Source organism: Phaseolus vulgaris, chromosome 7, assembly GCF_051622355.1.
Source record: "Phaseolus vulgaris cultivar YP4 chromosome 7, ASM5162235v1, whole genome shotgun sequence".
Lineage (NCBI taxonomy): Eukaryota > Viridiplantae > Streptophyta > Magnoliopsida > Fabales > Fabaceae > Phaseolus > Phaseolus vulgaris.
The window spans coordinates 47,809,483-47,822,500 of record NC_143504.1 but is presented as its reverse complement, the minus strand read 5'-3'; the positions used below and the strand labels follow the sequence as shown (position 1 = coordinate 47,822,500).

The following is a 13,018-nucleotide window of genomic DNA, read 5'->3' as shown; positions in this document are numbered from 1 at the left end:
ATAATCCAGGGTCAGCTTTGGCTTTTCCACCTTCAGAGTCTATGCCAGCTTTGGCCCCATCTTCCCACGGTGTATCTCTGCCTCTTTATTCAGTTTTACATCTTGCCACTCTGGTAATTTGCATAAGGCAGCTTCATGGCATGTGATGTGAATAGAGGTTGCAGTTTCTACATATGTTCTCGAAGCATGTTTTGTCAGCGTTTACTGTTTAGTATGTATATCAAGTGCACGGCAAGACATTGTGGGTACGCTGAAGTGCTGCAGTAGTACAATGTTTCAAAGCATTAAGAGTTGTAAACATTTTCAAGTTTTCTATCTGATATTCTGGGTTATTTAAGTGTAGAAATGACAGTTGAGGGGAAATGGTTTTCGTCATTATATCAGTTCAGGATTAACTCAGGAGATGTAATGTGATAGGAAACTTGTGGTGTTTGATCTCTACTCTTTATTTTTTAGTATTTGTTACATTTATTTTCATTTTTAGTATATATTATAGTAGTATTTCTTAGTTTCTTTTACTTCTACATATATAGTGTATACTGGATGTAGAATTCAGGACATGCAGGGAGGACATTCTCCAACTTATACATATTACCATTGGCCTCTAATCGATTGAATCACAGATTTCTTCCCCTAGGAATTACAACCACAAATCGCTTTGTTGTTGTGAAAAAGAACCTTTTAGTGACTCTGCATCGTGGGCACTTAGCATTATTATATATGAGAAAACATTTTTGGCATGAAAAGGAGAGTTGAGCACATTGGGTGGGCTTCTATATAGATAACTAATAAAAAAGTTAGACAACCCGAATATGCATATGTCGCTAAAAAAGTAATAAAAACAAGTGCAAAGGAAATCCACTAGAGACTCGGATTTGTTAGGAATATACTAAACTGTATACAAGATCTGTAGGTTACTCGAGCAAGTCCCCATGACATGTACATAGGTCTCTTCTAATATTGTTCTACAAAACTTAGCTATTTACTCTGTGAACCTTATCTAGAGAGCTACAAGACTAGGTTGATTCTTTGTAAGTCCATTAAACAACTGCCCCGATAATGATCCCATGAAATTCTTAAATCCAAACGGATTCTTCCATTTGTTGGTAGATTCCTTAGCAATGAAGCTTCTCATCTTTACATTCTCCTGCTTCAGCATATCTATAGCTAAACTCAGGTGTCTTATTACCTCTATTTTCTCTTGGTCTTTTTTCTTGAGATGGTCCTTCTGTGCGCTATTCTCTTGCTTTAACTTCATCACTTCACCACAAAGGGTACTTTTTTGTGCTCTTTCATCTTTTCTGAGTCGTTCTATTTCTTCCCTCAACATCACTACTTCACCACAAACGTTACCTTTCGGCTTGAGTTCATCATTCTTGACTCTATTCTCTTTTATGTATACTTCAATTTCTTCCCTCGACATCGTTACTTCACTATTGATATCTATCTGGTCGAGTTCATCCTTCTGCCCTCTATTCTCTTTTCTGAGTTGTTGTATTTCTTCCCTCAACATCATTACTTCTCCACAAATGATATATTTCTGGTTGAGTTCATCCTTCAGCGCTCCATTCTCTTTTCCCAATTGTTCTATTTCTTCCCTCAACATCATTATTTCACCGCAAATGTTATCTTTCTGGTTGAGTTCATCCTTATGTTCTCTATTCTCTTTTCTGAGTTGCTCTATTTCTTCCCTCAACATCATTACTTCACCACAAATGATACTTTTCTGATTTAGTTCATCCTTCAGAACTCTATTCTCCTTACCGAGTTGTTCTATTTCTTCCCTCAACAGCATTGCTTCACCACAAATGATATCTTTCTGGTTGAGTTCATCCTTCTGCCCTCTATTCTCTTTTCTGAGTTGCTCTATTTCTTCCCTCAACATCATTACTTCACCACAAATGATACTTTTCTGATTTATTTCATCCTTCAGAACTCTGTTCTCTTTACCAAGTTGTTCTATTTCTTCCCTCAACATCATTGCTTCACCACAAATGATATCTTTCTGGTTGAGTTCATCCTTCTCCGCTCTGTTCTCCTTTCCGAGTCGTCCTATTTCTTCCCTCAGCATCAACAATTCACCACAAATGATGCTTTTCGGGTTGAGTTCATCCTTCTGAACTCTGTTCTCTTTTCTGAGTTGCTCTATTTCTTCCCTCAACATCACTGCTTCGTAAATGTTATATTTCTGCTTGTTGTGATCGTTATGATCCTTGTTCTCTTCACCAAGTCTCTCAATTTCCATCACATCATTTGCAGCCACAAACTGAACTTCCTCCAGTTCTGCATTGTTATTGAATTTTGTATCCTCTTCCTCTTCTTGCTCAGGATCGTCAATTTCAGATTCCCCAGACTCCTCCACATCACAACTCTCATAATAGCTATCATAATTGTCATCAGTAAAACTCATCAACTTCTCTGGTTGATGATGCTTGAGTGGAGAAAAGGGGGATCCTCCAGTCTTCTGCTGACGAATTCCAGTGACTTGATCATACCGCTCAACTAATGATCGATGTGTCCTATAGAAATCTTCAACCATGCTCACAAGCTGTGGTCTCTTCTTGTAATACATCTCTGCACGTTGGGCAAAGGAATCTGCATCTTCTTCAATTAGTTTTAACATTGCCTTTGTCTTCTCATTTAGCTCTGCCAAAAAAAAACACATAGCACAGTAAAATCACGTCCCATTATTAAACTACACATGAAGAAAAAGGCCAGGAAACCATGTGCATGCCATAATAATCCAACAAACACTGGTTGCTAGAAGTAACAAATGCATAGGGACAAAGTCAAAAGGTAAAAAAAAAAATTGAAAAGTAAAACTCATTGAAATATAAAAAACAAAGGCTCATCACCTTTTCATTTTTCTATACTAGTACTTTCGTTCCTCTTTTCTTTCTTTAAACCCTCGTATCTTCTTTTCAAAAGGGGCATGTTTCTCTCAAGTAATTCTTTTTTAAGTAGAGAGACACGTGTAGGTCCGAAACTTGACTGGTCACAAAAGAGGAATTATAGGTCTAAATACTTGTCAAATCGCAAAAGTAATAACAAAGGACCAGAAAATGATTTGGTGACCTTGAATCATTCAAATATTATGCCCTTATTATTAGAGTAGGTGGGTAACAAATTACACACCACCAATCTTCGTGCAATCAGAAACATGGCTGATTGCATGATGATACCGCTAAAATCAATCCATCGCAGCAGCACTAACGAAATTTTCGTGCATCTAATTTTCATTGAACATGTAACAGCATGATTTCAGTAAAATCTTGAAATCTTTTGTTTTTTACCTTCCTCCTCAACTAACCAAGTAGCAACTTCTTGTTTCTCAATTTTTCAAACTCAAATCTTTAAAACTATTAAACAAATCTGAAAAAGAAATATATAAAAATTCTTAAAGCCAATAATATAAGAAGAAGGAAACAGTACCTGTGAGAGTGGATTGAAGCCAAGGGGATCGTCTTGTGTTATTGTGGCTCTCAAGCCACCACCACTGTGACGGTTGATTCTTCATCATTTTAGCCCTCCTCAGTTATCTATGTTATCACGAACACCAAGAGCCTATGTATGGCAAAACACATAATAAAAAACAAAATGAAAACCTTGATTTCCCCAAACAAAAATCTCAAAAATCATATAGATAATAACTGACAAACAATCATCACGTCTCAATCACTAAATTAGCATGTCTTGGACAGAAAGAAGTAGCAATAGAAATATACGAAAAAAAAAAAAACTACACCGTAAACGAAATCGTTTTCACACAAAGATTAGTAACTATAATTAATCGATTCACAGTGCATAAAAAATAAAGTCACACAACACAATATACAAATGAAAAAAAAAAACAAACATATCAAGTTTGATGGAAGGACAAATGCACCGACTGAGACACACTAACACTGCCACTTCGTCTTTCACAAGGCACCGCATACAGACAAACATAAACTCCTCCGAAGAATGTCACTTCCTTCAGCAGAAAACTTTCGAAATTCGAGAAATTAAAAGACAAAAACATACATACAAATATAAAAATAAACAAAACTGAGACAAAATTAAACAGGAGAAAAAAAAAATGAGGAATTACATGGAAGAAGAAGAAGAAAGAGAAAAAATCTGAGATGAATTAATGCTATGCTTGCCACCACCGCCTATGATGGAAATAGAGTTCACGCAGAGCAAGAGGTTAGAGCAGGACCATTTTATATACTGTTAGTTTTCAGTTTTGAAATTCTTGGTTTGTCTCATCTGATACCTTCCACCTATCATTTCACGACACGTGTCCTCAACATTTCACAATCAACCCAGTGCCTCGACCCTAACGCAAATACAATCAATAATAATAATAATAACATTTTCTTTACCAATGTAGTGAAATTTTATATCATAATTACTAAAATAGATAATTTTAAAAATTATTAAAATAGACAATTTCTATCCATATTATCTTCACATGAGTTATCAATTAATTTTTAAAAATTTGGTTAATTTTAATAAAATTAGATCATATTAGCAAAAGATCCTACAAACACACTCAAATTCAAAATTCTGCAGTTCAGTGAATGATGCCGCTGGCATAATCTATGGAACATTTAAATTAAAAAGCAAATGAAGATTATGAGAAAAATTAGTGGTTAATGATGTAGTAATTATTTAAATTGATGATTACTGATAATTCTGATTTAGCAAAAGCAATATCTGGCGTGTGGCTTTGGATGGAAAAGGGAGGAGCGTGATGTGAAGACAAGAATTTTGATGCAACGGTCGAACCCAAACTTCAAACTTATTCAAATAAACCTATTTTCTACTGACAGATAAGTTTGTGGTGAGACTGTGTTGGGGGGCTGTTTCATTTTTAGTATAAATTTTTGTTTTTGTGGTGGCAATAAAATTAGTTTCAATAGTAATTATTATTTTTTATGGGTTTAGATTTTTTAAGAAAAAAATTAACTTTCAGAAGAAATTGTATTAGTTTTTATCCTTCATTACAACTTAAATATTTGGTTTGTTTCACTTTTTAGTTCTATTGTTTAATGATATTTTCATCTTTGTCTTTTGTATGTTATGTAAAGACATGAATTAGAGATTTTATTTTATAATGGCATGGTTTCTTTTATATTTTATAAAAGGACATATAACTTTAGAAATTTGTATTTTATAATATCTTAGTCCCAAAAATTCAAAGTTGAGGTCGTTTTTCTTCGTTTTCAAGCTTATTATATATATAAATTTACGTTTCAGGTTTCTGTGTGAAATGAACATATTATACAGTAAACCACATACGCATAACATGTAACAAGATGTATTCCTACATTCTCTAAAAAAAATTATTTAAAAAAATTTCATAAATAAAAAACACATATTCATAACAAATACTTATGAGTATGTTAGGATGATCGTATTTTTTTTTCTTTTATAAAAAAGAAAAATTACAGTTTCTAAATCATTCTTAATTATATTCATTGAAGATCATCAAGACAAGTTTGATTATAAAAATTCGTTTAAATAATAATATTAAATATAATTGAGTTATTTATAATTTACTTATGTTTTAGTTCATAAACAAATTTTATTTATATTTAAAATAAAAGGAAACATGTTAGATTGTTTTATGATATTTAAAGCGTCTTTATAAACAAATCATATAAATGATTTGGTGTTTATATGATTTTTTTTTCTTTAATGATTTGTTTTCAATTTTTTTTCTTTTGCTTCACTATATCACGTCCACTAGAAGTTGCACAATTTAATAATGAGTCAATCTGGTTAAATTTAAAATAAGTATTTTTAATAAATAATTTCTTAAAAAATCAGTTATTTAAAAGGCAGATAAGTTTTGTTTCTTTAAAAAAACAGAAAATTGCTTAATATTAAAATAACCATATAAGACAAAGACATAAAAATAGAATTTTAACTTTTTATTAAAAAAATAAATACAATAAAAGGACCCAATATGATTCAACCTGCATATTTTGTATAACAAATAATAAAATTGGGCTGCCTTTTCACTTGGTTTTGCTTTTATTGAAATGGTGTTATATTATAATTTTTCGCTATGCTTTCGTCTCTCTCTTTTTTGGAAATAATGATGGATAGATGAAATTTAAATGAAGATTATTTTGTAATTGGTTTCTAATTTATATGGAATAAAAATCCTACCTTTTGATACAAAAAGGGTGGGCCTCCACAACCTAGTTTTTTTTTTACTATTTCTTTCTACATCTCCATCTCCATATTATCCCACCTCCATAATTTTTTTTATTTTTAAAAATATTTATTTATAATATTTTGAATTATGTAATTTTAAAGTATTTTTTGATATTAGTTTCCAAATTACATAATTTAGAAGTACTTTTTACTTTACCTATTCTTAACACAAAAGATTATAACATTTCAATAAATAATCGATATGTTAATATTTTAATTAGATAAACGATTGCATGTAATTTGATTATGTTTCATTTATCTCATACCTTATATAAATCATATACATCATATACGCTTCAATGGGGAACTGTTTGAATTTATTTATTGACCACAATACAATCCTACTAATAAATTTACAAATATTAAACTATTAAATGTGTTAATAATATCTAAATTACATGATTTTATGCCAGATTTTCTCTATCCATAATGAATAAAAAAATTGCATTATTTTATAAATTCTTACTAATTCAAAATAAATAAATAAAACAGGTATTTTATAATTATATAATTTATATTTTTTAGTAAGACATTTGATTAATAATATTTTTCAAATAATTTTTACAATTTCCAATATTAAAAATTCTATTATAACGGAAAAAATTATTTTATGTCCTCTTTCATGTTTCAACAATGTTAAGTAACTTTATTTTTTTAAAATAATTATTTTATGGTACCGAAAATGATACACAATTCTAATTAACTAAAATCTACACATAAATACTTATATTTTATTATTCAAATATTTTTAAAGACAATGATAAAATTTTAAACTTACATTTTACACGTTTTAAAAAAATTAAAAATTTTCTCACAATCATCACATCACTCACATACTTCAATAAACTTTTCTAACAAATTCATGGTAACATACCTCATTCTATACAACCTCATTTTCTTCACATTTTCGTCTCATATCATTCCAAATTCACTCCCTCAAATCCTCACACATCCCCTTCCCAATCCAAACACAACCTTAAAAAAGTTACAAGATAATTTGTTCCCAGAAGAACATTTACTCATTGTCAGAGGGTATGTTAGTCATACATTTGGTTTATGTCATGAAAAAAAGTATAAGAAAAAAGAAACCATGAAAAAGAAAGAAATCAGGTAAAGAAGGCAAAAGAAATAAAAACAATATATTTTCGTTATTTTTTTAATATACACTAAATTATTATTATTATTATTATTATTATTATTATTATTATTATTATTATTATTATTATATATTAAAATCCACTTTCAAAATCATTTAGCATGTCAACAAGTTGGTTTATGGAAGAAATAGGAAAAAAAATTGTGAAGTCCAACTTGTACTTTTTGACGAATTGTGTCACAATGATTTCTATATTTTTGTTCTATCATAACAAAACAATAATATCTAGGATATAGTTGTTATCACACTACATCACAATAGGTTCATGAAAATGTATCTAAAATCAATAAGTAAAGAATTACTAGCTTTGAACGAATGTCTCAAAAGTAGCTTGCGTATTACATTTTTAAGATATCATAGTGAAATCCACTTAAATGAAAAACAACAATAAATCTTCTTATGTCTATACAACCAAAATCATTAAAACCCACTAATGAAACCAACAATGGGAAGAAAATACATGCACCCAGAGAACCTTTAATCTATTTCAATATACTATTTGAAAACTTGTTGGTGTACAGAAGTAGATGGAGTAACAAATTGATTCAAGTGTTGCACAAGAAAAATAATATCAAATTTTGTGTTCGTCAAGTAAATCAATCTGACAACTAACATTTTGGATGAGACAACATCATTAGCTGAGAAATGAGAGCTAGAATGTAAATAAAGTCTTTTAGTATAATAAGAAGGAATGGATATTGGTTTAGATCCAAACATGTTAGTATCAATGAGAATGTCCAAGGCATATTTATGATGACAAAGATTAATGCAGTAGTAGTGCGACTCACTTCAAAATCCAGAAAAAAATTTAAATCACCAAGTTCTTTTAAATAAGTAAGGATGTGATGGAAGCAAATTGATGTTTGAGAAATAAATAATATTCAAAATGACACTCTTTGTATCCATGAGAAGTTAGGAACGTAGACAATCTGACATACTACTATTTGTATAGTTGTTTGTGTTGATCAAGAGTGATCAAGTGCTTTGAAGAATCCAAATCCAAGTTGTTTGATGAAAGACTGGTGTTGTTGTTGTGTTTGGGTGGGATCTGGGTAGAATAAAATGTGATCCACTCCTTTGTTGAATCTAAAAATGATGTGATTTAAAACCTTTTTGAAATCGAATGTTTTTCCAACTAAGTGAAAAACAACATGTTGTTTTGTCGAATCAACCGGTTGTTTCGTGGTTTCAACCGATTGTTTCTTTGAAAATCCTAACAGAATTAAGTTTTGAATGGTGAATCTGCTTTAAATGTTTTCCAACTAAATACGCTCTTTCACTAATTACTTTGACCAATCTTTGGAAAATACAAATGGTTTGTTTATGTTTTCAAATAAGTAGGAAACAGTTTTGAGAAATTCAGTTTGACAAATTTGATTATAAGATTTCAAGATTCACATCAAGCTTTGGGTTTTCAAAGAGAGTGGAATAGGATTGCAATTGTATTTAATTCAGATTGTACTGTGATCATGTGTAATCCTTTCTAAATCTACTGTATTTCTGGTATTATGTTGAAAATGAGTATTGTGTTTTCTTGAGGTGTTCAAGATCAATACTCTAGGTGTGTTTTGCCAAATGTAGTGTGTTTCTTGAAGGGTTCAAGGTCACTACTTTGGTATTTTCTGTTTTATAATCAGGTTTGATTGTTTAGTGAATTTCCTAGTGGTATTCTGGGGACTGGATGTAACTTTTGGTTTAAGAGTGAATCAGTATAAATTGTTGGTGTATTTCTCTCTTACCCTGAACTCATTTAAATTCTGTTTTAAGCTTTGCTGATATAAACAACCGATTGTTTTTCTTTTGTTGTGCAGTTTTATTACTTAAATTCTTGGCTAACTTGATTCATGTTCTGGATTCACACAAAGAATTCTGTTAAACTTGAAAAAGTTTTCAAAAATCTCTCTTAAACAATTCACCCCATCTCGTTTAATGTCATATATTCTAACAGTTTCTTTGGATTGTATTTAACCAATGCTGATTTTTATTTTGTGTTCTTTTTGTGTGCCAATTTGTAGGCTAAATTCTTTCTTTTGCCGTGAGTTTGTAGATGACTGTAGTTGTGATTGGTTTGTGAGTTTTCAAGCCATGTTTTGTTTAGATGTCTTTGGCTTTCGTAATGTACCTGGGTTTTAATAGACAAAGGCTTCTAAGCAAATACTAAAATTTGGAGTGCAAATTTCCCCCTCATGTTTTCATTGACACTAAATAAAGAAAAAAGGTAAAGGGTAACTGTTGTGTGACTTATAATAATCTCACGCTATGTTCTGCAATCTTCAAAATGGAAAATTAACAATTATATTTTATTTTTCTGCATTGAAATAACAGTTACAGAATAAAATAAATAAATTAATGAAATTTAAAACTCTGAACTGAAATTACATTGAATGCTCACACCTTTAAAATGTGAAACACACAAAATAGCTAATTTGACACGTATGGTTAAGAAGCCTCAATATCCTTAATGCATCAACTTCTCTGGTGATGCAATGGTTGTGATTAATGACCTACTTTATTCTGCAGAGGATCTACTAATATCATGTGTGTAATGAAAGAATAAAGTACAATATTTTATTTTTTTATATAAGGTTTGTTTGAATAAAATTAGTTTATAAACTAAATTTAATTTATAAAAAAAAATCAAATCTTATTTTATTTTACTTTTCTCTTAGAAAGAGTTTATACAAATAATGTGTATCATTGGCTGGTATCTCCTTGACTACTTCGAAAGGTTATTATTATCTCAATGTTTAACATTATTCACCACTATATACTTGTTTTCTTCAATATGGTTGAATTTGAGCCTTACAATGTAAAAGAAGTTGAATCCCATGGCGTGGCAGCTTAAGCTTGTATTGTTTGCCTCTGATTCCTTCCTAACAACAGAACAAAATCATGAAAGAAAGAACGATTAAAATTTTCAGAAAACTATAATAAAAAACTGCATTGAAAATATGTTAAGAGAATGAGGTGGTGAATTTTTGAAAGAATTTAAGTATTGGACTCCTTCCACAGTCTAATCCATTTCTTGTCAAATTAAAGCTTCTGTAATCTGGCAGATCAACTTTATCCCAAAAGTTTCACAATAATACCAGTTTTTTTTCATTGTTCTCCACACTCTTTTATTTCTCTCTTCCACACCTTAACAATCACCAACAATCTTCCACACTGCACAACTAACCAATAATCATATATATAAGGTTATTTTAAATGAATGATATTTTATTTGATGAACCTGTGGATTATGCTTTGAGAAAATTACAAGTGTTTGGTGTTTTTCTATATTGTTTTAATATTTCTAAGCATAAAATTCAAATGGTTTAAATTGTAGGATTCCTGGACCCCTACATTTTTCTTCCTGCACCCTCACAATTTTAAAAATCCCAAAATTGACCTTGACCTATCACTATAAGAAAATCATGAAATATAAACCAATTTTAGAAACCAAAACTAATTAGTTGTTATAGTGACTAAATTAGAGACCATTTTAGGGACTAAATATTTTTTTTGTTTCTAAATTAGTTTTGTTAAATGGTTTCTAAATTAGTATCTAATTAGCAACCAAGGTTTTTGCTACCAAATTTAGAATCTAAATAATTAGTAGTTAAAATCTTGGTAGCTAATTAGATACCAATTTAGAAACTATTTAACAATAATATAAACTAATTTAGAAACCATTTTTTTTTAGTTTCTAAAATGGTCTCTAATTTAGTTACTATTGCAACTAATTATTTTGGTCTCTAAAAATTGGTTTTTATTTGATGATTTTCTTGTAGTGTATTATTTGAAAAGGGGTACCATGCTGGAGTTTCTTTGCCACTGTTCATCTTCTTCATTCAATATCAATCGTTGGTGGAGGGTCTTTGTAGTTGTTTGGAGCAAGGTGGAGGAGTAGGCTACGTTGTCGAAGTGTTGGTTGGGTTCTAGAGGTAAGAATTAAGTTTTATTTTAAGAGCATTGGTGGTTATGGAGATTTCATTGGTTATGTTCTAGAGATTTCAATGCTTATGGACATGAAAGACAGTGCAGTGAAGCCCATAAATATTTTGGTAACAATGAAAGAGCATAATGAGAAAAATGTGACCACAAAAAAACAAGTTTACAATGCACGATATTTGTACAGAAAATCAGAACGAGGTGATAGAACTGAAATGCAACAATTGATGATGTTACTTGAGCGAGATATGTATGTCCATTGGTCTAGGTTTGAAGAAGGGATGAATGTTGTGCAAGATTTATTTTGGACACACCCTAATTTAGTGAAGTTATTGAATGCCTTTAATATTGAATTGATGATGGACAGTACGTATAGGATGTCCTTGTGTTGAAGTTGTTGGTGTTACCCCAACGGGATTGACCTTCAGTGCTGCATTTATGTTACTCGCATCAGAACGTCATTATAACTTTGTATGGGCCCTTGAGAAGCTGAGAGGTTTGTTTTTTAGAGTTGATTCATACCCAAAGGTTGTGGTTAGTGATAGAGATATTACTCTAATGAATGCAATAAATGTTGTGCTCCCCGAAGCTGCTCATTTGTTATGTCATTTTCACATTGATAAAAATGTTAAAGCAAAATGTAAAATGATTGTTCATCCAAAAGAGGCATGGGATCAAGTGATAGAATCTTGGGGATCTATTGTTGATTGTGAAAATGTAGAGTCATATGAACATCGTGTGGAGGCATTTAATGTTGTTTGTTCACCATGGCTTATATTTACTGAATATGTGATTAGTACTTGGTTAAATCCACATAAAGAAAAGTTTGTTAAGGCTTGGACAGATAAGGTCATGCACTTAGGCAACACGACAAGTAACAGGGTTGAGGTTGCACATTGGAATTTAAAGAGGATCCTTGAAACATCAATGGGGGACTTATGCTTTTGTTGGGATTCCATGAATAAGATGATCATCTTGCAACATAATGTAATTAAATCTTCATTTGAAAAGAGTTTGGATGTGGTGAGTCATGTCTTTAATGTAACAAGATATAAGAAATTGGTTGGCTTTGTAACGAAATATGTTTTGCAGTATATTGCAAAAAAGAGTGATCGAGTTGAATATGTTGGTTTAGATAAATCTCGTTGTGGGTGCACCATTAGATATACTCATGACCTTCCTTGTGCTTGTGAATTGGCTTCCTTTGGTGTGGGTAGCATACCATTGCAGTCAATGCATTTCATTTGGATACGATTAAGCTTTTTAGATATTTCAAGTGGTGATACTTCAGTAGAGTTGTCCATCCAACAAGAGTGGATTTTCATCATGAATCGATTTAATGAGGTTGACATGGCTAGTAACATTAAACATCAAGCCAAAATACGTGAGATTGTATCGTATTCCATAATATGAAATTCTAGCGGTTTCTATAATATGGAATTTGAAAAACATATCCAAAAACAAAAATCCAAAGAAAAATTGGATGTGCAAATCCAAAAAAAAAAATTTACTTACCTTTAAGCACCAAGTTGCCAAGACCACTCTAAATCACCAAGAAATGTGCAAGATTGAAAGGCACCGCAAAGATAATGGAGTTCTGCAATTCGGAGATGCCATTGTGCAAGAAGAACACGACTGCGTAAGAAGAACACGATGGTTTGTGATTTTTGGGGTTTTTATTCTTTTAAGAGTATTTTGAAATTTTAAAAATTAATAAAG

At 30.9% G+C, this 13,018-nt stretch overlaps 3 protein-coding genes across 4 annotated transcripts in view; 2 read left to right on the top strand and 1 right to left on the bottom strand.

Annotated features, from left to right (window-relative positions):
• LOC150025959 (uncharacterized) overlaps positions 1-441 on the top strand; it is an 829-nt gene extending 388 nt beyond the window's left edge. The window contains exon 1 of the mRNA XM_090305298.1: positions 1-441. This exon is cut by the window's left edge and continues 388 nt beyond it. Within this exon, the coding sequence (XP_090161424.1) occupies positions 1-146 (146 nt within the window). The 3' untranslated portion in view covers positions 147-441.
• The window catches only part of LOC137829649 (uncharacterized), a 4,571-nt gene extending 371 nt beyond the window's left edge, over positions 1-4,200 (bottom strand). The window contains exons 1-3 of one of the 2 annotated variants that reach the window (XM_068636498.2): positions 4,091-4,200; positions 3,433-3,564; positions 1-2,646 (exon numbers count right to left, since the gene is read on the bottom strand). The exon at positions 1-2,646 is cut by the window's left edge and continues 371 nt beyond it. In XM_068636498.2, the coding sequence (XP_068492599.1) occupies positions 1,001-2,646; positions 3,433-3,520 (1,734 nt within the window). In that variant the 5' untranslated portion in view covers positions 3,521-3,564; positions 4,091-4,200 and the 3' untranslated portion in view covers positions 1-1,000. The other variant, XM_090305297.1, reaches the window with a different exon arrangement.
• Positions 4,201-11,376: 7,176 nt separating this feature from the next.
• LOC137829359 (uncharacterized) lies at positions 11,377-12,712 on the top strand. Its single transcript, XM_068636165.1, has 2 exons — positions 11,377-11,500; positions 11,667-12,712. Exons 1-2 carry the CDS (start codon positions 11,377-11,379, stop codon positions 12,710-12,712), a joined length of 1,170 nt encoding a protein of 389 aa, XP_068492266.1.
• The last annotated feature ends 306 nt before the right edge of the window (positions 12,713-13,018 follow it).